Genomic DNA, 25707 nt, shown 5'->3' on the forward strand with positions numbered 1-25707 from the left:
GGAGCTCAGGTGACTCAGCTTATCATGGGTTGGGGCTCTGCAGGGTTAAAATGGGGGGGGGGTCTGTAGCCAGTGGAATCACCACAGTGACAGATTAGCTTTTACCTTTTGTAACAACTGTTCATCTGAGTTGGTCTCTATTGTATTGTTTTCATTGGTTCAATGACACAACACAGTCAGAAACATGGTAAAGAAACCCAAACTTTTTCAACAAGCCATCATCCCCATAAGAACAATATTGATTTGTGCAAAGCTCCCAAACACTGGGTTTTTGGAAATTGAGACTTCTAAAAAAGATGGAATGATGGAAACCAGGGTAGATCCTGAGATCATGGGTTGCAGGAGGGAATTCCAGACAGAGTTCCATTTAACATAAATTTCAAGAGATAGTTTTAAGTCCTACTAGATGGAAATTTAGGGTAAAATTGTACAGTGTTAAAACACTGCATTGGCAAAACTCCCACTGAAATCAGCATGAGTTTTAATGACAGCAAGAAAAGGCTTTCTGTCTTCCATATGATTCCACTAAGATCAGCAGTTTTCAATCTTTCCTATTTTGTGATCCCATGTTACAAGAGAAAATTTCGAGGTTCTCTCTCACCTACTCATGAAGAAAGGGAGGGTGGCCATGACCTTCAGTTTGAGTGAACATTTCTTAAACCTAATTTAAGGCTTGATCCTGCAAATTTGCTTATTGGACTAAAAGACTTCTCACGATTGTCATAGGATCAAACTTCTTAATTATTGTAACGTCCCACAAACTGAGACAGTAAACTCTTCAGGGCAGGTATTTAGCTAGGGAAGAGATCATCATACACTAATAGCTCATTCTACCTCTCTACGGTGCCTAGAAGAAATCAGGACCACAATTATGCAATAATCTATGGGTCAAATCCTGCATTCCGTATGCCTGCAAATCTTCTATTGACTTCAAAGGGAGCAGGATCAAAACTCAGAAGGTTTAGTCTGGAGTGGGAGTACAGGATTTGGACTTCAAATGCCCACTGCAATTTAAATCTTTGCTGTTTTCCTAAGGAAAGGAGAGGGTGGTGTGGGCCTGGATAATAGCCCAGAAATTTACTGTGCTTTATTCTCCTGCAAGGCATAGGGTGATCAGACCTCCGGATGTTATCGGGATCATCACCCAATATTAAGGTTTTGTCTTATATGGGCAACTACACCCCCCTCCCCAAAAAATCCCAATTTGTCATACTTGCTGTTGGTCACCCTAACTTCAGAGTCACGCTGCAGCAGCCGACTCAGAGCACGTGCGCTGCTGCTGGGGAGGAGCTAGGAGACTGTGGGAACGGATTAAGGGAAGGAAGGGGCTGGACCTTTGTGCCATTTTATCTTCCCGGGTCTCAGACTCCCCCCTCAGCCAGCTAATGGTGGTTGGATCTTGACAAGACGCTGCCTTAAACGTTCCTGCCTGTGATTGGTCTGTTATGGTGTCAGTCAGATGATGGGTGAAGTCAGCACAGGGGAAGAAAGAAGTGCGTGCATTATTGTGGCAGCAGCCGCCTGGCGGGAGAAGGGGTTCCAATGTGCGAGGAGGGCCTGCAGGTCAATATCAAGGCGTACAGGTTTGCGGAAGAGCAGGACAAGCGAGAAAGAGAAGAGTCGAGGCCAGAGTTGGTGGTGCTGATTCCTGAGGTGCTGATACATTTACACCTGTAGCCCTTCAGTTCGTTTGTGAAGCCTGATTTCCTTCCTCCCCTGATCGGGGCACAGAGGCCAGGAGGAACGCTGAACCATGTGGGAATGGAAAAGAGGGGCAGGATTTTTTTTTTTTTTTTTAGAACAACGAAAAGGCATAGATTTTGTATTCTTTCCCTGGATTTCTTTGTATCCTTTGTGCTTATCCAGTCCAATAAATTCAGACTCACAACATGCTCCTGTATAGCAGAATGACAGGTTTCAGAGTAACAGCCGTGTTAGTCTGTATTCGCAAAAAGAGAAGGAATACTTGTGGTACCTTAGAGACTAACCAATTTATTTGAGCATAAGCTTTCGTGAGCATCCGATGAAGTGAGCTGTAGCTCACGAAAGCTTATGCTCAAATAAATTGGTTAGTCTCTAAGGTGCCACAAGTCCTCCTTTTCTTTTTGTATAGCAGAAATCACTGTATGCCCTTAGCATAAGGAGGCTCCAGCCTAGACTGGGGCCTCTGGGCATTACTAGAAAAACTAAAGTGGGGGATGGGGATGGGACATTCTAGGAAAGTTGAAAGTAAATTTTACAAATTGTTTGGCTCATAACTGCAGGTGTAGTTCTAGCACAGAATTTACTATACTATTGTGCTGGATGCTTAAAGATGAAGTAGTAACAAATCTATGGAATGTAATGATCAAATAGTAGTTTTATTTTTGAATTTCTACATTCATTAAATTTGAACAAATAGTTCACATCTGAGGTTTCTAACTATTGCAAAATTTGAATTGGTTGAAAATACTTTTTAAAAAAATGTTATTTGTGAGAATGCATTAAGAAAACAAAAAACTATTTAGTGCTCACTTTTTTAGAAGCCCGGCAAGTGAGCTGCCTTTTTGACAATAAGTGCCTTAGGCCCTATCTCTACAACTCAGTCAAATTTAGCTGTTGCTGAAATGCACCATATAACCTGTTTGTTCTCACCTGTATAGACTCCTCAGGGCCATGTAATAATTAGGCTAAAACCATTATTCAATCCCAATCATTTGTAAATTCATTTCTTTCGACTGTGTAAACCCAGAGGGCCTTCATTTTCTTTAAATTGTGAAGAACTGATATAGACATAATTGGGTCTAAATGCACTGAATCACCAGATCTAGGCACAAATTGACTTTAAGAGGAATTTTGCCTGAATAAAGACTACAGGAGAGATCTTTCACCACAGAAAAATGGGATGAAATCAAGAAAAAGTAACTCTAGGCTAAATTTCAGGGGAAAAAAATGTAACAGATTCCCTTTGATCCTGAATTCCTTACTAATGTGTGCCCTGCCTATGCTCTTTTGCTGCAATAGGACTACTTAACTGAGTGAAGATTCCAGAACCAGACCATTAGATTGTGGAATAATATCCCAAAGCAAGATGACAGAAGTGTCATTGCTTGATGTATTTCAAATTTGTACTGATAAAGCACAAGACTGCATACTTAAATCTTTACTGATCTAGAAAAGTTAACCAGGAGTGTGAGGCAAGAGCCTTAGCTAATCAAGTGGGAAAGCTCTAGCCATATGCAAAATAGCTTACTTAGTTGTAGAGATGTGCAATTTGTTTGCAATTACATATGAGCAGAAAATAACAGGTCAATTGAAGTAGGGATAGCTCAGGATGAGGCTCAAAATGAGTGACTAAAGCAGGACTAGAGTAAAAATGCACATATGTAATATTTTTCTGCCTCTTTCAAAGTGTTTTGTGGTGCTGCCAAAGATCATAGAAGGGTCTTATTGTTTCAGGTCCTGGATTCCCAATATGGCATGTATGTTTGGCCCTGTGCTGTGGTTCTTGCTCAGTACCTATGGTTTCACAGAAGAATGCTACCTGGCAAGAGAATTTTGGAGGTAAAAATAGTCTTGAAAGATTTCTGATCATACAAACTTACCTTTAAAAAAATTAGTAGGCTCAGGGTTACTGTGTCTTAACTCTGTTTTAGTTTTGATTTCCTTTTTTATTTAGGTCAGCGGCAGGATGCTTTTTTCCTATTTCTGCTTCAGTATTATCATAATTCTAGATGATCCTCCTTAGTGATCTGCTTTTTGGTTTTTCTTATTTTCTGTTCTGCCCATGTGTCTTAAAATGGTGTAATCTCTGATCCAATTTATGTAAAAAAAAATTACTGTGGTAACTTTTTTTGTGGTTGGAGATTCATGAAGCAGTTTGCAAGTTCTTTTGGTCAAACATTAGAAAAGTTCCAAAATACTCAAAGGAGTGATAAAGTAAAACCATAATTAAAGGAGAGATTTTTGCAGGCTGATTTATGGAAGCAGCAGTTATGAGCCATTGAAAGGGCTTCCTGTTAAATATAAGTTTTACTCATCTATGAACTTCAGGATTTAGCACTGTGAATAACATGTTTCAGCAGGTAGGATTTCATCCAGTTCACTATATTTACAAGAACAGAAAGAGGTAAGATACATGACATTCTTAAATTTGTATCTGTGGTGTACCACTGCTGCTACAGATCAATTACAAATGTCTTATTCTTCTGAGGAGGGCAGTTCAGAGGTGAACATATAGTTTTAAAGTTACCATGAATTCAACTAAGGAATGGCATAATTAAACAGCTTGAGACAAGATACAGAATATACTCCCCCATCCTTCAGTTATCCTTTGCATTAAATATAATTTATGAATGAGATTAAAGTCTTTTATTTTGTTTAGATTGGAGCAGGCGTGAGCCTACCTGGTATAGTAGCTGCTAAATGTGGGGCTGAAGTTATACTGTCAGATACTGAAGAGCTGCCTCAGTGCTTGAAGAACTGTGAGCGAAGCTGTCGGATAAATAACCTTCTAGGGGTACACATTCTAGGACTCACATGGGGCCAAATATCTCCCAATCTGCTCTCTCTGCCTGAAGTAGACATTATTCTAGCCTCTGATGTATTTTTTGAACCAGAAGGTTAGTGACTATTCATAAACAAATAAAAGGGTCTTAAATGTATAACAATAAGCTCTAGAAAGTTAAGTGATAGTGGTATTTAATTTAGTCATGGCAGTGTCACCAACTCCACATAGCAGGAAGTCACCAGCCAAACCCTGAAGTTGCTAGATGTAGCTGTTTTAAGTACTCAAAAATGTCACTGAACAAAATTTCCAGAGTAATAATTTATATATGTATGTATGTGGTATAGTCACAATAAGTCACAAGTGGCTCAATAGTGTTAATAAAATCCATTCCATGCTCTTATTACACTCTGCACACCTGGAGCAACTGCCAACAGTATTCTGTCATCAGCAGGAGTGTGCCCTCTGCTCTCTGGGAAGGGCAGTCTGTACACTGCAGACCAGGCTGGCTAGGGTTAGTTAATTTCAGCTGAGCCTTGCTTTCTTGACAGCCTGGATTTGAGCCACAGGTTAGTCCTGTTGGTATCCAGGTGAGCAGCTAGAACCAGGGGGAAGAGGGCATTCACCTGACCTTGGTACTACCGTGAGTCAAGAAAATAGATTTAAAAACTAATCTACTAGCCAAACCCCTTTTCCCCCCATTTCTGAAAATAGCTGGGCAACTAACCCCAAGCCAGGGAAAGGAGTAAAGGGCAACTAAAAGCAAGACAGCTCCACCTGTGATCCTGTAGTAAGGGCTTCATTCCTGGAGGCACAAGGCCCTGGAATAGGATTTCTTCTAAGGATATGCTCAACTGGGCCATGACAGTGACTTTGTGTGTAACAGAATGTAATAGGAAGAGTCTGAAAGGGATTTTAACAACACTGTTGAGCTACTTGTGAATGATTGACTATAGATGTTGGTGACTTTCTCTGAATGTCACTGTAATTCAGAGTGAAAGTTGCTAGATTTGTCACTTTGACACTTATTTTCTTGCTAGGGAAACTAAAAAGTCACTCAATCTAGTGACAAAGTTACTAAATTGGTAACACTGGATTTCTGAGGAAGCAAAAAATTGTGACAGCACCAAGAAAACACACCCTAATCAACTGCAAATTAATGCATGCTTGAAGTCACTTCTGGGTGCTTAATTGACTTTAATAGTTCTGGGGGAACAAAACTCCATGGTCAAAAAAATCAAAATATTAAAGGGGATGAAAATTAAGTTAACAGCTAACCGAAAATTATCATTCCTAACTTTAAACTAAAACAGTTGTTCTAAGGCTTACTCTAGAACTATGTTCCAAACATAGCTCTCCTTAGACAATTGTAGCTTCCTGAAGGTATTCTAATCATTAGTGCAGTTAATCTGCCAACATATTTCAGCATGCACATAACCAGAAGATCAAATTGTTTAAAATCTATATGCAGATTTTGAAGATATTATAACTACAGTGTACTTCTTGATGAAAAGGAACCCAGATGCTCAGTTCTGGACTACGTATCAGGTCCGAAGGTAATCTCAGAAGAAATTGACTTGTTTGCATTTTGTTTTAAGGCTCTAAAGTCAACAAAATTAGTAATCCAAACTTGACACTCCTTTAAAAGTTATAGTACTAGATACTCCAGTCAGGTTCAGGGCTTCTCCTGTTAGATTGTGTTCGGACAGGTTTCCCCCTAACTTTCACAAGTTTACAAAGCAACACTGAGGTACAGCCTGTTACATTAGTTGTTTGCAGTTATATAAACTACCTCAACTCCCTTGCCTCCATACTGAACATTGGCCTCCTCTAGGCATCACAACAGAAGTGATATTAGAGGCATTATCAATTCATAGATGGCATCACTGGCAAAACAAAAGTGCAATGTAACAGTAGTTATGTAGGAAAGGGCAGAGTTTTGACCCAAAAAAGGCCTTAAGCCATTTAACTGAATAAGAGAAACACATGGGTAGATGTGCAGTTAAGGTTTTTGTATTTTAAGTTTGTCACTTCTGTAGTTACTGTACTTGTTCATGCACTATAGGTGAATGATAGAAGTACAATCATAGTTCAGTGCTTTTTCTGTCAAAACAGTACATCTGCCATTTCTTCCCTTCAGTTCTAACTGGTCTATTGAAGCTTTGCTGTACAAATGGAAGCTGAAGAATGTTCATGTTCCCTTACGGTCTTTTAATGCTGACAAGGAACAGTTGGCTAGCTCGCCTCTCCCAGGAAGACATACCATTGAAATGATGATCATCTCACTAGCAGGAGCAAGCTATACTTAAGTTTATTCCAGTTGCTGATTTAAGAAAGTACCTCAAAACTGACTGCACTCCACTTCAAGCAAGTTTTGGACAAACAGCATTTCTTTCCGTTGAGTAAATAAGTTTGGGGAAATTAATGCCACTTGATCAAGAAGCAGGGAAAATATTTGCTTACAAGCCAGAATGCATTTCCTCCACAGATCCATGCTATTAAGAAGTCATTTATCATACCCCTAATGGCTTTAGTGTAATTTTTGGGAAAGCAGGTATACTGATTACTACAGTAATCTTAATTATTTCATCTTATCTTACATTGAATGATACATTGAATGTTTGGTTGTGACTTCTAAAAAGTTGTGTTCATACCTAGAGAATAAAATTAAGAGGATTTTTACATCTACTTTAATTGCATCACAGGAATAGGAGAAAGACAAACTTGTGAAATTCTAGCAAAACAATCACATTTATAAATGGCCAAGTTGTGGTTTTCTTCAAAGTTCAAATTAGGGACTTAACTTTCAGGCTGAACATGTAATCATTTCTTACCTGTTTTCCAGTTTAAGATCTAAACATAGTGGCACTTTCAAGATTGCATTCACTTTAAAGTATAGACAAGTCCTGATATTCATATATCTCTTTTAAGTCTGAAGATTAGGTAATCAAGATCTCTAAAGTGCATTGAACCAGTATTTTGACAAACAGATTTTTTTTAATGTAATGTTTGCAGGTTGAAATTACAACTCCAGTGGTGTCTAGCTCAAAAATACTATTACTTCTCACATTATCTACCTTCACTTTTAAGCTGGCACAAAGGCAAATCCAACAAGTACTGTTGTTCATTGCTTGTTCTTTTAACAAACAGGACGTCAAGCAACCAGGTCTGACACTTGGCACCTTGCCTAAGCAATCAATATTTAAGGTTTGTATTGTTCAAAAAGAAACGTTTGTTACTAAGATGATATACTAAGATTAGTGTTGAAACAGCTACTCCCTACTGATACAATTTAAAAGCCGTAGACAGGAATAAGTTACTGAAGAGACCTTAAACATTCACAATATAATTGAGATTTACAGGCTAAAAATAAATGCTGACTCAGACATTGATTGAGAAAAGTTAACACCAAGAAAAATGTTTAATAGTAACTACAGGGACAGTGGTTATAGTACATAATGTCATAAGCAAAAGATACACCAATCAGTACTTACAAAGGAATGAAACATTTGCTCTTAACATTACATTTCTTATATGCAAGTTCATAAATGTAGATGGTAAGATTTTACCATTCTGGAAAAAATAAGGTGTGTATATCATCAGCTAGATGTGCTCACTGTATGCTCCATTATTTTTATGCAAGGCCCGGGTGACTGGAAGTGCAGTTGTCAGGCATTTTAATTAACTGGACAGCCATTTGTTTCTGCACGACAAGGCATCGTTACACAGGAGCAATCAGGAGAAAACAGGAAACAGCCAAGCACTCTGCACTGCAACACGCCACCTTAACAGCTAACCAGCATTACTCAACTGCTACACAACTGCGCCTAGTGCACAAAAATACATAAGAGAAGAGATTAGAATTTAGTCTGATAAAACAATCCTTTCAAAATCAATTGTCACCTGAAAAGTTTTATACAAATTTGGAATAGACAATACTATTTAAATTCAAAGTAAATAGCATTTACAAGAAGTTTACATTTGAAGTTTTGAAGAATTTTATTTAAGGAATGAAGGCAAATTGAGACCACTTCCTTGACAGTCAGCTACTCGGCATGTAATGGCTGCATGTTTCCTCAACATGAAACTGAGGCAACAAAGTAAGTTACCATCAGTTTTGTTTTATTTTTTAAAAAGTCAAACAAAAGTCAGTACTATATAAACAAAAATGAAAATTTACCTCAAATATCCAAGCCAATAATGAAATCGGTAGTCGTTCACTTCACTAAATTACAAGAAATTTGAATAACAGCAACAAAATGGCACATAAAATGTAAAGTCTGCCATTTGAGGCTCAACTTAAACAAGTAAAAAGTTAAAACAAAAATGTTACAAAATAACCTTTTCAACAGCTGGTTGCTTGCGCCTGGGGTCTCTCCAGTGGACTGAAGATGCATAGGATCTTTTCCCCCAGTGGTGTCCTTTATGTAGATTTCTCATTTATCTGATGCATCTAGGTTTGAAAAGAGTACAATTCAGCCACATTTCCACCATACACCTTCCCAATTACGTGGACGACTTCAAGTATGCTTCTGGTTGTGATTCAACTGGCCTTGCCTAGTTTAATTAAGTTTTATTAAGGATTATGTATAGTGCTTCACATGCCGCCCCCCCCCCCCTTTGTCACCACATTACCTCTATGTCAAAGGCCAAATTTGAAATTCGAAGGTGATAGTGAAGAAGCGTTTAATAGTCACATTAGTTTAAACTTTGAGTTAGTGAAGAGCAAGCATCAGGCTGCAAATCATACGCTTAACCTGAATTCAGCCCATATAAGAAACTAACATTTTTGTAATACTTTATAAAGACTTAATTTTATCTTCCAACTGGCATTCAATACAGTATCACTAATTTTAACATACAATTATTTAACCTTACAGCTATCTTAGGCCCATTTCCATTTTAAAAACAGGACCAAACAGTTTGAGGGGTTAAAGACACACTATCCTTTCCCCACCCAGTATATCCTTAGTCTCTAAAGTTCATTTGAGGAAAAACTAGTTTCCATTTTTATTGGATTGCATTTGCCACTTCTATAAGAACTTTATTTTATTTTTTTTTTTTACCTCCAGTCAGTACAATGACCACTGAACTGATTTTCCATTATAAAAAGGATAGTGTATCTTTAACTTTTAAAGACAAACCTGCTCCAAAACACGCCCACAGAAACTGGTCCCTGGAGGATCAGCCAAATCAGTTAAAATCTGCAATACTGGCCAATATTCTTTTAGCAAACAGGAGACCGCAGCTTTAAAGGGGAAAATGCAGATGTTGGATAAAAAACAGCAAGAAATAGTCATTTTCATTAATAGGATGCGTCTCATACAATATTTCATTAAAACCAAACCATTAATCTCTAAACATGAAAATATGTCCTTTCCAGAAATTTATTTCCCTAGCCAAATAACTGAAAAGTCTGCTCAAAAAGCTAACAGTGTGTCCCAATAGGATTCACTTGATTCAGGTTGTTAATATGGTAAGAACTACCCCTATACATCCCACTTAAGTGTTATCAGGAAGTAACATGCAAATTGCATAGAGTTCCAACTACATTACCATTTTCCTAAGAGGATACAGCTCCTTCCTCTTCAGGAGATTTGGGGGGACTCTTAGACCTGGATCTGGATTTAGATTCCCTCTTTGAGACTGGTGGGGGGCTTCTAGATCTGGATCTGGATCTGGACCTCGACCGGGATCTGGAGACGGATGACGACTTGGATTTGGATCTCCTGGCAGACCTAGACTTAGAGGTGGAGCGAGATCGGGAGCGTGTGCGGGATCTGGACTTGGACCGACTGTAGCGGGATCGACTGCGGGACCTAGAGCGGCTCCTGCTCCTGGATCGGCTACGGCGGCGTCTTCTGGGGCTAGAACGTTAAAGTCACTCGGTTAGACGCAAGAAAGTCGTGATGCGCTGGGCCGGGCAGGGTGGAAGTGGAACAGGTGTCCCCCCACCCCCGCGGCGGTTACAAGACGCCATTATTCCGAGGAAGCGGTCTGGGGCTGAGCCTGCCATCCGCCCCCGGACGCTCCCCGCCGCCATGGACACCACGTGGTTCTGTAAGCCTGCGTTTTCGCGCCGATCCTGCCTTCCCAACCAGGAAACACCCTTCCCCCGGCGCGTCACGTAGGGGCCACTGGTTCCCCCAGGCTGCACCTCCGCTGCCCCCTGAACCCATGGTTCCCACCCTCAGCCCTGCGCCTCCCAAGTCCTCTATGGCCCCGGGAGAGCAGCCCCTCCCCCCACCTAACCCTCCTGCCTTGCCGGTCTCCCACCTGCGGCTGCGACGTCCGTAGCCGCCACCTCCGTATCGGCGCGGCGGCGGCCCCCGGCGGCTGTGATGTGAGTCCGGGGGCCTCCCGTAGCGGGCCATCTGGACGCGGAGCTCCCGGCCGTCCAGCACTGCGCCGTCCATGGCGTCCATCGCATCCTCGGCATCGCGCTTGTCGTGGAAGCGGACGAAGGCAAAGCCGCGGCTCTCCTTGGTGTAGCGGTCCCGGGGGATGTAGACGTCCCCCACCCGCCCGTACTTCTCGAAGACCCGCCTTAGCGTGTCTGGAGACGTGCGGTAGGTCAGGTTATCCACCTTGAGGGAAGTCATGCCCTCCACATCAGGCGGGGGGCGCCCGTAGCTCATGGCGGGCAGAGGCCCCCGAGGGGCGGCGAGACCGAGAAGAGAAACCTGGCGAAGAGATCAGCAGAGTCGGGACGCTCACGCCAGGGAATGGACGCCGAAGTGGGCCCCGAACTTTAGGCCAGAAAGGTGGAAAGCTATAGGCCGTGTGATGAGTCCGCAGAGGCGACAGACGGGCACCCAGCCCGGGGAGGCGGCCCGGTGGAGATACGGTCGAAAAGGGCGAAGGGCAAATGCAGCGCAACGGTCACCCGCCACTTACCACCGCTACTAGCAAATGAGCGAGGTGGAGCCCGCGCCCTCCTACTTAACGCCACAAAATGGCCGCTTCTGACCCGGAAGCGAAGGTGGTCCGCGCGCGCCACCGCCGGGCCCTTTCCGTAACCGACATTTTCAGTTCATTATTTTTCATCCCTTTGCGCGTTTTACAGAAGCGGCCGCGAAACATCCGCGGCGAGTAGCCTCTAAATAGATATTTCGGCTATCCGAGAAAGTGGCCGTTGGGGCGGCCGGGCCGTGACCCCGGAAGGGATTGACTGAGGCGGGGAAATTTTGAACGAAATGTGTCCCGAAAATCGAGACAAAGATCGAGGGTGAATGTTCGCCTATTTGAGAAAGGAGAAAAAAACCCCTAAACGTGAATTTTCTGGGAGGAGCCTGCCGTGGCGAAGCAGGGGGAGCAGTTGAGGAAGGAAACGAGTCAAAATGGCGGACGATCAGCAGAAAGGGCTGGTGGGTGTGAGGGGGGAGGGAAAGTGTGAGCCAGGCTGTGTCATGTGTGAGTGACAGGGCCAGAAACACGGGCACTGGCGGGAGGGAGCTGTAACAACGTTAGATAGAAGCTGGGCACATGACATTCACCAGTATCGTGGACTAATCAGTGACGAACCTCTCACTTCAGAGATACTGGGGAGGGCACTTTCCCCTCCCCCCATGCACCGTGTAGGCTCCTGTTCACCCCCTCATGCGGGATGGGAACCACGTCGTATGACCCTCACAGGCACACACACATGCTGCTGTTGTGCTGGTCAGTCCCCATTAAAGTCCCATTTCTCCCTCACACCTACATCGCCACAATATGGGGTCCATGCATGAAGCCCCCCCACTCGCCCTGCCATGGTGCAGCAGATGCCACGTGAAGGTCCCTACATATATGTAGGCACTTCCTTTTCACCCTGCATTCACGCCCACCTAGATGCAAAAGGTGGCATTTAACTCCCCCCCCCCCCCCAGATCCACAGTGGGGGATACAACCTGAAGCCCTCAGCACATCCATGCACACCTGCTCTGTTGTTGTAAGGCCAGCATGAAGCCCTATGTCAAGCTGCCATGTGTTTCAAGTGTAGTGTTAGGGCATTATGTGAAACTCCTTCCCTTTCTCTCTCCCGCCAAACACACACTCCCTGCAATTATGCTGGGGTGTCCCATGCAAGTGGCACCCCCTCCTCCTGCCAAAGTGCTGGAGGCAGTTTGTGAAAGCAGCGCTCCCTCCCAAATACATCCTGCCACTTTGCTTGGGGTGCCACATGAAAGCGCCTCACATTTACACACATTTTTCATCCTGTGGTTGGGAATGCTGCACACAAGCTCCTCACACATATATACATTGCCACACTACTGGGGACATGGTGTGTAAAAGTGCCACAAACATTCATGCACTTCCATAGTGCTGGGAGTGCCATGTGAACTCTCCAGGCATGTATATACCCTCTCCGGCCATGTGAAAGCTCCCCAAGGATACCTCATATTGCTTGGATTGCTGTGGAAAAGCCCTTATAAGTGATCTGTGACAGTATTGCTGCTGTTGTGTGAAAGCTTACATGCACATTGCCAAGATTTTGGGATGCCATATGAAAGCTGCACAAGCACACGTATGCTGCCATGTTGCTGCTGGCATCGTATAAAAACCTCCCTGACCCCAAGGCATGGATATCACCTCTCAATAGGTTCCACATCTCCACTCCAAGGTGCTAGGACATCACATATACGCTTCAGTGGCACAAAAGACTGCTAGCATTTTTTTTCAGATTTCCCACTGCTGCACTGCCACAGTGTAGCTCCACTAGTGGGATTGTAGCAATAGTGGGAGTACTAGGGTAGACTGGGATTTGGAATTGTTACTTTTCTGTTGTCTACACCTGCTCAAATTGGTGCAGAGGAGATACAATCGGCAGGGACCGCTCTAGAATTTTTGCTGTCCCAAGCAGTGAAAAAAACCACCACCGCGGACGGCAAAAGGGAGAAGCTGCCGCCGAATTGCCGCCGTGGCCGGCGGGACAGAGGGACCACCGCCGAATTGCCGCCGCTGTGGAAACACTGCCGCCCCAAGCACCTGCTTGGAACGCTGGTGCCAGCCCTGACAATCAGCCTATCCATACTAGCGCTGTGACCATACTCCACTAACGAGTGGTGCACCACTCCTTATTTTAAATTAATATTAATATTAATTTAAATTTCCTTAATTTAGATTACTCATGCAAGGTATTTCCTGCATGAGTAATCTAAATTAAGGAAATAATGTCTCACTTCTTGTTTTTATGTCGGTTTTATTGCTTCTTGTTATTTATTCATTTCACATAGAACAGTGAGATTTAAAATTTCTCTTTGAATCACACCACAAAAATCATTCATATCAGGAGAGATTTAAAAATCTGCTTTACAGTGAATCCCTCAAAATGGTAGAGGGAGTCTCCCTCCTATGTCTCTTAGCTCTGGTCTACCCTACGAGTTTAGGTCGAATTTAGCAGCATTAGGTTGATTTAACCCTGCACCTGTCCACACAACGAAGCCTGTTTTGTTGACTTAAAGGGCTCTTAAAATCGATTTCTGTACTCCTCCCTGGAGAGGGGTTTAGTGCTAAAATCGACCTTGCTGGGTCGAATTTGGCATAGTGTGGATGCAATTTGACAGTACTGGCCTCCGGGAGCTATCCCAGAGTGCTCCATTGTGACTGCTCTGGACAGCACTTTCAACTCAGGTGCACTGGCCAGGTAGACAGGAAAAGCCCCGGGAACTTTTGAATTTCATTTCCTGTTTGGCCAGCATAATGAGCTGATCAGCACAGGTGACCATGCAGAGCTCATCAGCACAGGTGATCATGGAGTCTCAGAATCACAAAAGAGCTCCAGCATGGACTGAACAGGAGGTACTGGATCTGATCGCTGTATGGGGAGAAGAATCCGTCCAGGCAGAACTCCGTTCTAAAAGACGAAATGCCAATATATTTGCCAAAATCTCCAAGGGCACGATGGACAGATGCTACAATAGGGACACAGCAGTGCCGCCTGAAAGCTATGGAGCTGAGGCAAGCCTACCAAAAAACAAAGGATGGAAATGGTCGCTCCGGGTCAAAGCCCCATACATGCACTTCTATGATGAGCTACATGCAATTCTAGGAGGGGCCCCTACCACTACCCCACCACTGTCCGTGGACACCTGCAAGGGGGGAGTCTCACACAACAGGGATGAGGATTTTGTGGACGAGGAGGTTGAGGATAGCGCACAGCAAGCAAGCGGAGAATCCCTTCTCCCCGGCAGCCGGGAACTGTTCATCACCCTTGAGCCAATACGCTCCCAACCCTGTCAAGGCGGGCTCCCGAACCATGAAGCCGGAGGAGGCACCTCTGGTGAGTGTATCTTTGAAAATATAATACAGGGTTTAAAAGCAAGCATGTTTAATGATTAATTTGCCCTGAAGACTTGGGAAGCATTTGCGGCCAGCATAGCTACTGGAAAAGTCTGTTAACATGTCTGGGGATAGAGCGGAAATCCTCCAGGGACATCTCCATGAAGCTATCCTGGAGGTACTCTAAAAGCCTTTGCCATGCGGTGGCAGGAGGCCCGTTCATGTTGAGCTGTTCGCGTTTGGCTAAGAGGGATCTTCCCTGATAGTAGCCACGCGGGGGTGGGAGGTGCGGGGGGGGGGGTGAAGCACATGTGCTGTGTAATGTGAATCGCTTGATTCAGTGTAAAATAGTCTTCCCTTTGTTCTCTAAAATGTATCTTTTAAAATACTACTCTCCCTTTTTTTCCTCCCGCCGCTGCAAATGTTTCTACGCTCCCCCTATCATCTCCATCCCAGAGGCTAGCACAGATTAGAAGGCAAAAAAAAAAATGCACTCGCGATGACATGTTCTCAGAGCTCATGCAGTCCTCCCGCACTGAAAGAGCTCAGCAGAATGCATGGAGGCAAACAATGGCAGAGTCCAGGAAAGCGTTAAATGAAAGCAATGAGAGGAGGGAGGAGCACGCTGAGAGGAGGCAGGATGCAATGCTGAGCCTAATGGGGGAGCAAACTGACATGCTCAGGCGTCTGGTGGAGCTGCAGGAAAGGCAGCAGGAGCACAAACCGCCGCTGCAGCCCCTGTATAACCGCCTGCCCTCCTCCCCAAGTTCCATATCCTCCTCACCCAGACGCCCAAGAATGTGGATGGGGAGGCTACAGGCACCCAGCCACTCCACCCCAGAGGACTGCCCAAGCAACAGAAGGCTGGTATTCAATATGTTTTGAACTGTAGTGTGACCTTGTCCTTCCCTCCTCCCCTCATCCCCACCCCACCCAGTGCTTCCCTCCTCACTCACCCCTCCCGGGCTACCTTGTGAGTTTTCCCCCTATTTGTTTGATGAATTAATAAAGAATGCATGATTTTGAAACAATAATGACTTTATTGCCTCTGAAAGCGGTGATCAAAGTGGGGAGGTTAGTTGGTTTACAGGGAAGTAGAGTCAACCAAGGGGGCGGGTTTTCATCAAGGAGAAACAAACAGAACTGTCACGCCGTAGCCTGGCCAGTCATGAAACTGGTTTTCAAAGCTTCTCTGATGCGCGGGGCGCCCAGCTGTGCTCTTCTAATCACCCTGGTGTCTGGCTGTGCATAATCGGCCACCAGGTGATTTGCCTCAACCTCCCACCTCGCCATAAACGTCTCCCCCTTACTCTCACAGATATTGTGGAGCACACAGCAAGCAGCAATAACAATGGGAATATTGGTTTTGCTGAGGTCTAACCTAGTCAGTAAACTGCGCCAGCGAGCTTTTAAATGGCCAAATGCACACTCTACCACCATTCTGCACTTGCTCAGCCAATAGTTGAACTGCTCTTTACCACTGTCCAGGGTGCCTGTGTATGGCTTCATGAGCCATGGCATTAAGGGGTAGGCTGGGTCCCCAAGGATAACTGTAGGCATTTCAACATCCCCAACGGTAATTTTCTGGTCTGGGAAGTAAGTTCCTTCCTGCAGCTGTTCAAACAGACCAGAGTTCCTGAAGATGCGAGCATCGGGCACCTTTCCCGGCCATCCCACGATGTCGGTGAAACGTCCCTTGTGAACCACCAGTGCTTGCAGCACCATTGAAAAGTACCCCTTGCAGTTTATGTACTGGCTGTCAAGGTGGTCTGGTCCCAAGATAGGGATATGCCTTCCGTCTATTGCTCTACCACAGTTAGGGAACCCCATTGCAGCAAAGCCATCCACTATGACCTGCACTTTTCCCAGAGTCACTACCCTTGATAGCAGCAGCTCAGTGATTGCATTGGCTACGTGGATCACAGCAGCCCGCACAGTAGATTTACCCCTTCCAAATTGATTCCCGACTGACCATGAGCTGTCTGGCGTTGCAAGCTTTCAGAGGGCTATCTCCACTTGCTTCTCAACTGTGAGGGCTGCTCTCATCTTGGTATTCTTGCGCTTCAGGGCAGGGGAAAGCAAGTCACAAAGTTCCATGAAAGTGCCCTTACGCATGCAAAAGTTTCGCAGCCACTGGGAATCGTCCCAGACCTGCAACACTATGCGGTCCCACCAGTCTGTGCTTGTTTCCCGGGCCCAGAATCGGCGTTCCTGTTCCATGGCAGGAACCTCCCCATTACCACCATGATGTCCAAATTGTCAGGGCCCATGCTTTGAGAGAAGTCTGTGTCCATGTCCTCATCACTATCCTGATCGCGCTGTCGTCGCCTCCTCAACTGCTTTTGCAGGTTCTGCACATACTGCAGGATAATGCACGAGGTGTTTACAATGCTCACAACAGCAGCGGTGAGCTGAGTGGGCTCCATGCTTGCCGTGGTATGTCGTCTGCAGGGGAGCAGGAGAGCAGAGTTGCAGCGGAAGCGGTGGATGATGACGGATGCCACAAGAACAGATATTTATACAGAACGATGAGAGGACCTGCGAGGTGGATTCATGGCACCAGGAGAGCAGGAGAACAGAGTTGCAGCAGAAGCGGTGGATGACGACGGCGGTTAGCAGTCCTACTGCACTGTCTGCTGACAGGAGTGTGGTGTCTGCACGAAAAAGAAGCACGAAACGATTGTCTGTCATTGCTTTCACAGAGGGAGGGGCGACTGACAACATCCAAAACCATCCACGACAATGTTTTTGCCCCATCAGGCATTGGGAGCTCCACCCAGAATTCCAATGGGCAGCGGAGACTGCGAGAACTGTGGGTTAGCTACCCACAATGCAACACTTTGAAAGTTGACACTAGCGACGGTACTGTGGATGCACTCCGCCGACTTAATGCTCTTAGTGGGGACACACACAATCGACTGTATAAAATCGCTTCTTAAAAATTGACTTCTTTAAGTTCGACCTAATTTCGTAGTGTAGACATACCCTTAGAAATCTCCTGTTGTAAGTGTTCATAATGTAGAAATGGGGGGAAAGAGCTACTGTTCCCAAGTACGTAACCAAGGCTTTGCTCCTGCAATGTGATCCATGCAGGCATCCCCTTTGAGCCCTGGCTCTTATTCCAAGTCAATACTCATAAGAGTAGTGTTATTGACTAGCATAAGTAACAAGAAAGCTCTAGTTTCAAATAAAATGCTGTACAATTTTGCAAAATAATTGCTGAGAAATCTTTAAAATACTTAATAAGTAATACAGTGGTTTTGGCTGTTGTTGGAATGGTAGGTTGTGGATAAGCCTTTCAGGACAGGAAGAAATGCTGGGTGAAGCCATTGGACTTCAATGAAGTCCATGGGAGTTTTGTCACTGATTTCAACTTGGCCAGTTTTACCCTATGTCTTTGTATGTGTTTGTGCAGCAGTTAGCACAATCCTGATTGGCGCCTCTAGGTACTCTTGTAATACAAGTGCTAAATAATAATAGCAGGAAGTGGGGGTAGAGTTAACATGAGATGTCTGACTTTCTTTTTCTGCTTTACTCACTTTTTAAAATAGGGATCTTCTGATCTTGAGGATTACTTACTTTAATTTTTTTTTACAAAACTCAATACATAAATATATTAGCAATTAAACAGGTTTTTTGTTGGAAGGATTTCAAGGAAAAATATTGAATGATGGTAGAGGCAGCTATTTCATTTCCTTTTCAGAGTGAATGAGTGATGCACAGAAACAGTGAGAGAGACTGTGCATGTGTGTCAGTGACAATGAAATGTTTCCTTTCCTTTCTTTTCTGCTGTATTATTGAAAGGACGCCCTGAGCTTTTCAGTCTTCATTTATGAATGCTCTTTGCGTGACTGAAAGCAGTAGGTGACAGTTTTCTTAAAAGACTTTCTGAAAGATTTGGTTTCTTGCCCAAAGTATTATTGTCTAAAGGTTACAGAATATTATTTACAGTAACCACAAACATACTATTGTTATTTTAAGTAATATTCTAGATTTACTCTTTTTTTAAGTCAGAGAAATGCTGAAACTGCATTTCCCAGAGTGCATGAGGGTGTTCTAGCCTGATTAGTCAGCTGACCTGGATTGTGAAATATTCCTTATTTCCTGTTCAGCATTAATGGACATGGCTTGTGTGTATGAGTGTCCTTTCTTTCCTTTGTCAGGTGATTTAATGTCTTTTGACTAAAATCTTATTCAGAGCAATGGTGGCAAGGAAGTGAGCTGATTTACTAACTCAGCAGGTCGGAAACTACTTCTAGGGGGAAGGGATGTCATGAAGAAATAATATACTGCACTCTGCATATCTTCATATGAAAGGATCTAAATAATCTTCACAACGCCTACTAAACCGTTGACTTGGGTTTTTTTCAGTGTTATTGTTTTTTTAATTTTCTTTTCTTTACAGCGGAGACTAGACCTCTTGACTTGCCAGTAAATACAGTACTTCTTAACACTTAACAATTAGTTTTAAATAACCTGTTTGTGAAGGGTTTTTTCCTTGTGGTTTTTTTTTTTTTTTTTTTTACAGGACTTAAAAGGGAGCTTTAAAAGGAAAACAGAACTTCTTCAGACTGAAGAGGACAACTTCCTAAGAAAAAACAAAATGTCTCCTAAATCGAAAAAGCTTTTTAACATAATTATTTTAGGAATTGCTTTTATGTTTATCTTTACTGCCTTTCAAACGTGTGGAAATGTTGCGGTAAGTGCAAATATCAAAACACTCCACATCCTCACCTTTCTTTCTGACACCCCAATTTTAAGGATTATTTTGTTTTGGGATCTAAGAAGCATGATAGCATTACATTTTATCTTTTTGTGTTTCTCTTGATTTAGTATTTGCACAGGTACTTAAGTAATCTGTTTCTTTAAGAGAGTATAGCAATGAAATAATAATGGTATGGGACAACATATGGTTGCTTAGAAAAAAATTAAGTTAATTAAACACATTCATCTTAATAATATCTGCTCTGGCAATTATCTGTCTAGCAATTGAATTAAACTGGATCTTGTCATGTTTCTGAGCTTTTTTATAATTTCGCTGTAAAACACATGACCACAATGCTATTTTTTGTAACTTTGTCACCTAATTTCTCCTGGTTAATTAATCTTCCTTAATCTCACATTTTCTCTGTGTAATGACAAACTGGAGATTGAAGGGGTATGAATACAATATCTGGCAAGTGGTCATACTGTCACAACTGACAGAACTGCCAAGTCACTTTACATCTCACTAAATAATTTACTGCCAGTCTCTCTCTCCTTTACTGCAGGCAAATTGGACATAAAAATAATTCAATTTATCTTTAAAAGCAGACTGCCCTTTTATTACTTTTATTATTATAAACCGGTGTTTGCCATATTTAGAGACTCTCTTTTCTTATTTTCAGGAGGAATTCCCTGTTTGTAGGTGTATAAAGGTTGCTTTACAATGTTGTATGATTAATTTACGGTGGAGGAGTCTGATCTTGTGGTTAAAGCACAGAACAGAGCGTTTGCAAATAGAGGTTCAATTTGTGATTGCTACAGACCATGTCCATGTCTCAGTTTCCATTTCTGTAAAAATGGGGCTCATACTGTTTTACATTAAAGAGGTGTTGGGAGGCCTAATTTGTTAATGTCTGTTAAATTCTTTGAGATCTAAAGGCACTATAGAATCACAAAATACTAGTTATTGTTTCAAATGGACAACTTCACCCCAAGCATCTTTGTGGGGTGAACTTTTATAAATAAAAGCTGTATACAGTTTTGTTGTAGCCATGTTAGTCCCAGGATATTACACTAAAAGATGCACAGCATAGCCGCTCTTTGTTGGCAGGAGAGAGCTCTCCCACCGACAAAAAACTTCCACCCCCAATGAGCAGCGGTAGCTTTGTCAACAGGAGAGCTCTTCTGCCGATAAAGCACTGTTCACACCGGCCCTTTTTAGTCGGTAAACCTTTTGTCGTTCAGGGTGGTATTGTTTTTTTCACACCCCCGAACAACAAAAATTTTACCAACGAAAGTCCAGTGTAGACAAAGCCTTAGAGAGAGAGACAAGGTAAGTGAGGTAATATCTTTTATTGGACCAACTTCTGTTGGTGAGAGAGAGCTTGTCCAATAAAAGATACTACCTCACCCATCTTGTCTCTCATAAATAAAAGTGTCTGCAAGAAATATCCATTGTCTGGTAGTGAATGAATCAGGACTTAGGTTCCATTGTTCAAATTGCAGTTGCCCCGTGACCAAACCAGCATACCAGAAAACCAGTAGACAGAGGGAGAGTGTAGGAAGGAAGGCCTAGATCCACAAAGGGGCTTAGTCTCAGATCCCTCTAAGGTATGTAGGTGCCCTAACTTCTATTGAAATCAACAGAAGTTGGGAGCCTAAAAACCTTTGAGGTTCAGGGCATTAGGCTGTAATTAATAAATATGGTTTTCAAAGGCTTGCGTACTGCTCATTTGAAAAGAGAAGGGAGTGTAGAGTAATTAGAAAAGGGGGATGGAAGTCAAAATTTTGATGTCCAGTCCTTGACTCTGCCACTAAATCTGAACAAGTTGCAGTTCAGTTTCCCTAACTGTACAATGGGTGTAATAGTTACTTCCTCACATAGGTTTTACAAGGTTTAACGGCCATTTCTAAACTACTTTTAGTTCCTTGGGTGTTGTTATTAACAATCAGTTCTAACTTTGCTCTCTTATGCTAATCTGTCTGTAGTTTACAGATTTAAAAAAAACTATAAAATGTACTTTCTGTATTATTATTTATAATTTTCTCTACACAGCAAACCGTTATCACGAATTTAAACAACACAAATTTTCATGGCAGTGGCTATACCAGGTAAGTTACAGTGATATTTTTGTCCTTTTGTTACTTTAAGAGGCATAGCTAGTCTTAGTGAAATCTTATAGGGACATGCTTTTACGTGATTGTATTGTTCTGCTGAACTTACACATTAAAAACAAAATTATGTTATCATACTTAAACACAGCTTAATTTTGCATGTATATCTTTCTATTTAAATGAACCCCATTAATGTTTTGCACTTTTTCTGTGTAGGGAGAAACAATGCCGTACTTTGCTTTTTATCTTGGGTCATGCAGTCTGTGGTGAAATTATTGAAAAGTAAAGCAGCTAACTAAGGCGTTGATCCTACAAACTTATCTGCATGTGTGGACCTTTGTACAGGGTCTGCCTGTGCAGATCAGCTTGCAGGAGAGATTTCAACAGTCACATGGAAGGGAACACTCTGAAAGATAGGAGGAAAATCAGGGTATCAGAGCTGTGGAAACCAGTAAGTGAGCTGTAGCTCACGAAAGCTTATGCTCAAATAAATTTGTTAGTCTCTAAGGTGCCACAAGTACTCCTTTTCTTTTTGCAGTTTTTTAATGTTTATTATTTTGCCATAGCAACCAAAGTCCCTAATCATGATCAGGGTCCTGTTGTGCTGGGACTCTGCAATCATTTAGGAAGACTTGGTTGCTGCCCTGAAGAGTTTACAATCTAATTTAAGATAAGGTGCAACAAACAAGGGTAAATAACAATAGAAGGGAAAGAGAGGCTAGAATAATAAGATCATGCAGTTACATAGGCTAGCGATATGTTTGATGTAATAGTTTTGAATCATCTGAAAAATGTCCTTAAATAAATAAAATTGGCTACACTATCCAATACTCTTGAATTTCATTTGAAATGCTTATTTATCTTTATTATTTATTTGTGTAGCATGGCCATTATTTATGGGGTGTTCTCTGCATCAAATCTTATTTCACCTTCAGTGGTTGCTGTAGTGGGACCTCAGTTATCCATGTTTGTTAGCGGTCTATTTTACAGGTAAGTAATTCATTTAAATCTGTAGTTTCTGCTTCTTATGTATTTCCTCCCTTTACTTCAAAAGGTACCATGTCATGCATGAAGTTGTACTGGTTGAGGAAGGCAGGGTTTGGCTTCTTGCAATGATACTAGTGTTGCTCTTGAGTCACTTGGAATGTCACTTCAGAGCACTCCCTCCCCCAGAGACAGTGACCGTGTTATTTCCACAGCTTTGGCAGGCCTGGCTGACCTTGTAGTAAAGACCCAAGATCAGGCCTCAGTCTAATGACTGTATTAGAAAAATAGCATTAAATGTTTAAGGTAATAAAAAACTGTTTTGTTTCAAATCTTATTGACTTGGAGTCTTTTCAAAATGAGTTTAGGAATAAGTACTTGATTTAGAGGAAGCTAAGATGCAAATCTGATTGTTAAAAAGCATAATCAGCATAACATTGCGCACATTCAATTTGAATATAATACATTGTTATATTTTAGCATATACATTGCGGTTTTTATCCAGCCTTTCACATGGTCCTTCTACACTGCTTCTGTTTTCATTGGGATAGCAGCTGCTGGTAAGTATTGCACTTAGTGTGTATCTGCTTGTACTTCTTCACTACATTTGTCTCTCTCTCTCGAAACTATTTTTCCTCCTTTCTCAGCAACCTTTTTGCTTGAATTTCAGTACTTTGGACTGCGCAGGGAAATTGCCTGACAATAAATTCAGATGAAAACACTATTGGGAGAAACAGTGGAATTTTCTGGGCACTTTTACAGTCCAGGTAACTTTCCTTTATTAAGTCTTTCCCTGTGGTTACATGCACCTTGTACTTGCTGTGTTGTTCAATGAGAGAGCATGGAAGACTTTTGTCTCCAATACTTCAGAGTGATGCTCCACAGACTATGAAACGAAAGGAAAAGCTGGAGGTGACAATTGTTGCTGATACTGAGCAATGCTTAATGGTAAATAGGAGTTATATACTGCAGGTCTTTCCTCCTGATGGACTAAAGTTAATGTCATTTCTGATATCTTGGATCCCTTTGAAATGTAGAGCTGGCCTTATGAAGGTGAATCCTCAATTTTGTTTTACATTTCTATGGGGCTAGCAGTTTGACTTGGACAGTGTGAGGACAGGCACCCTCTCTCTCTTTAACATTTACACCATATTCTTTTATATATAATTTGTTACCATAATAAATACTATATTCCTGTGTTATCCCTCTTTTGTTTGCAGCTTGTTTTTTGGAAATCTTTATATATACTTTGCTTGGCGTGGGAAAATTCACATATCAGGTTTGTATTACTTGCTTTGTGTGTAGAATACTTTGATGTATCATAATGTATGAAAAAATGGATAAAACAATGAAGTAGGAAGCAGCCATAGCCTATGTCTACATTACGGACCTTACAGCGGCACAGCTGCACTGTGCTGCTGCAAGGTCTCCTGTGTAGTCCCTCTATGCTGGTGGGAGAGAGCTCCCCCACCGGCATAATTAAACCACCCCCAACCCAAGTGGCGATAGCTGTGTTGGCGGGAGATGCACAGTGGTGTTTTTGTCCGTGAAACTTTTGTCAGGGTGTTTTTTGCACATCCCGACTGACAAAAGTACTAGTGTAGACATAGCCATAGTTGTGACAGCTAGAAACATAGGGAACAGCAGGTAAAATTTGTGTTTGTTTTCTGGGGAGTATTTTAGTTTTAGGCTTTGTCTACACTAGCAATTGAAAGACAAAACGTTTGTTGTTCAGAGGTGTTAAAAAAACACCACCACACCCCTCCCCCCGAAAGAAAAAAGTTTTGTCGACGACACATGCTGGTGTGAACAGCGCTTTGTAGTCAGGAGTGGTCTCCTGCCAACAACACTAATGCCGCTCATTGGGGCTGGAAGTTATTTGTTGGTGGGAGAGCGCTCTCCTGCCGACAAACAGCGGCTACACTGTGCACCTTTTAGCGGCACGACTGTTGCTCCATAGCCGTGTCGCAAAAAGCTGCGTAGTATAGACATAACCTTAGTATGTAAAGCCATGTAATACAAGAGCTGTGAATATCTCCAGTGTTCCTGGCTGCTGTTCCCTTTGCCTTCTTTCAGGACTTGTGTACAGAGGGAAATTGATCAGAATAGTTGTCACGGAGTCCCAGGGCAATGCTCTGGAACTGCTCCCTACGAAGCCAGTCAGGACTCTGGGGAAGTCTCCTTTCTGTGAGCAGACTGTCTGCAGGACACACAGCTCACACAGCTTCCACCTTCCTGGGTCTGACCTTGGAGCATTCAGCATCCTCTCTGCTCCTCCGTGCGCTTCCCACAGCGAGTCCGCCCAGGCGGGGTCCTGGGGAAGCCAGAGCGTCCTGCACCCCAACTCCGCAGTGAGACGTGACTCTCAGCGAGCCAGTAAAACAGAGGTTTATTAGAAGACAGGAACATGGTCTAACACAGAGCTTGTAGGTGCAGAGAACAGGACCCCTCAGCTGGCTCCATTTTGGGGGGCAGTGAGCCAGACAACCACGTCTGCACTTCACTCCATGTCCCCAGCCAGCCCCAACTGACTCTCTCCAGCCCCTCCTCCTCTGGGCTTTGTCCCTTTCCCAGGCCAGGAGGCCACCGGATTCCTTTGTTCTCCAACCCTTTAGCTCTCACCTTGCAGGGGGGAAGGGCCAGGCCATCTGTTGCCAGGAAACAGGGTGTTGGCCATTCTCTGTGTCCAGACCGCTGCACACACCTGCCCTCTAGGGCTCTGCAAGGATCATACACCCTTATCCCACCACCTAGATACTTGAGAACTGCATTGGGGAAACTGAGGCACCCGCACACTATTCAGAGGAAACATTAAGAACAGTCCCGCTTCATCACAATAGTTTATTGCAGAATTCCATAATAGCTTCCCATGTGAAGACTCTTATTCTGAAATAAGAATGTCTAGATGGGGAGCTGTTCTGGAACAGCTATTACACTTTAAATTCACATCCTGCCTGTTCCAAAATAATATCCTGGTGCAGACAAACCCTCAGTGTCCCTGTCTTGATCCAGATAATCAAGGTTAATTTCCTGTTTGAATTATAATTAATATTGTGGCTGGAGCCTTCCAAATCTATTGCACTTGGAGCAAAGTGCACTCATATTCATAAAGAACTTGGAGCAAAGTGCACTCATATTCAGTGGAGAAAGTGACAGGT

At 43.0% G+C, this 25707-nt stretch overlaps 3 protein-coding genes across 6 annotated transcripts in view; 2 read left to right on the forward strand and 1 right to left on the reverse strand.

Moving 5' to 3' along the window:
* Window positions 1–1164: 1164 nt before the first annotated feature.
* METTL23 (methyltransferase 23, arginine) lies at window positions 1165–7282 on the forward strand. The gene is given in 6 exon segments (XM_074970560.1): window positions 1165–1534; window positions 1537–1653; window positions 3439–3543; window positions 4364–4601; window positions 5958–6042; window positions 6627–7282. Coding segments are annotated over 6 exon segments (789 nt in total). The 5' UTR covers window positions 1165–1459; the 3' UTR covers window positions 6796–7282.
* A 601-nt stretch (window positions 7283–7883) lies between these two features.
* On the reverse strand, window positions 7884–11423 carry SRSF2 (serine and arginine rich splicing factor 2). Of its 3 annotated transcripts, XR_012641793.1 has the most exons (4): window positions 10763–11422; window positions 10043–10353; window positions 8828–8939; window positions 7887–8313 (listed from the first exon to the last, which is right to left on the reverse strand). XR_012641793.1 is itself a non-coding variant. In XM_074970561.1 (3 exons), exons 1-2 carry the CDS (start codon window positions 11122–11124, stop codon window positions 10050–10052), a joined length of 666 nt encoding a protein of 221 aa, XP_074826662.1. In that variant the 5' UTR covers window positions 11125–11422; the 3' UTR covers window positions 7884–8939; window positions 10043–10049. The 3 variants fall into 3 exon arrangements, 2 of the variants coding, with proteins under 2 accessions (XP_074826662.1, XP_074826663.1); XM_074970561.1 differs by having other exon boundaries at window positions 7884–8939; XM_074970562.1 differs by lacking the exons at window positions 7887–8313; window positions 8828–8939 and adding an exon at window positions 8995–9734 and having other exon boundaries at window positions 10763–11423.
* A 7319-nt stretch (window positions 11424–18742) lies between these two features.
* MFSD11 (major facilitator superfamily domain containing 11) overlaps window positions 18743–25707 on the forward strand; it is a 29134-nt gene continuing 22169 nt past the window's right edge. Inside the window, exons 1-7 of one of the 2 annotated variants that reach the window (XM_074970557.1) lie at window positions 18743–18909; window positions 19275–19445; window positions 21507–21562; window positions 22448–22555; window positions 23030–23109; window positions 23220–23316; window positions 23770–23828. In XM_074970557.1, the coding sequence (XP_074826658.1) occupies window positions 18883–18909; window positions 19275–19445; window positions 21507–21562; window positions 22448–22555; window positions 23030–23109; window positions 23220–23316; window positions 23770–23828 (598 nt within the window). In that variant the 5' untranslated portion in view covers window positions 18743–18882. Of the gene's footprint in view, window positions 18910–19274; window positions 19446–21506; window positions 21563–22447; window positions 22556–23029; window positions 23110–23219; window positions 23317–23769; window positions 23829–25707 lie in introns of those variants that run through there. The other variant, XM_074970558.1, reaches the window with a different exon arrangement.

This window comes from Natator depressus, chromosome 14 (assembly GCF_965152275.1).
Source record: "Natator depressus isolate rNatDep1 chromosome 14, rNatDep2.hap1, whole genome shotgun sequence".
Lineage (NCBI taxonomy): Eukaryota > Metazoa > Chordata > Testudines > Cheloniidae > Natator > Natator depressus.

Coding starts and splice junctions, on each gene's coding strand:
- SRSF2 (XM_074970561.1), bottom strand. CDS start 11,124: ATGAGCTACGGGCGCCCCCCGCCTGATGTGGAGGGCATGACTTCCCTC. Junction 10,354..10,762: donor TACGGACGTCGCAGCCGCAG/GTGGGAGACCGG, acceptor TTAACGTTCTAG/CCCCAGAAGACGCCGCCGTA.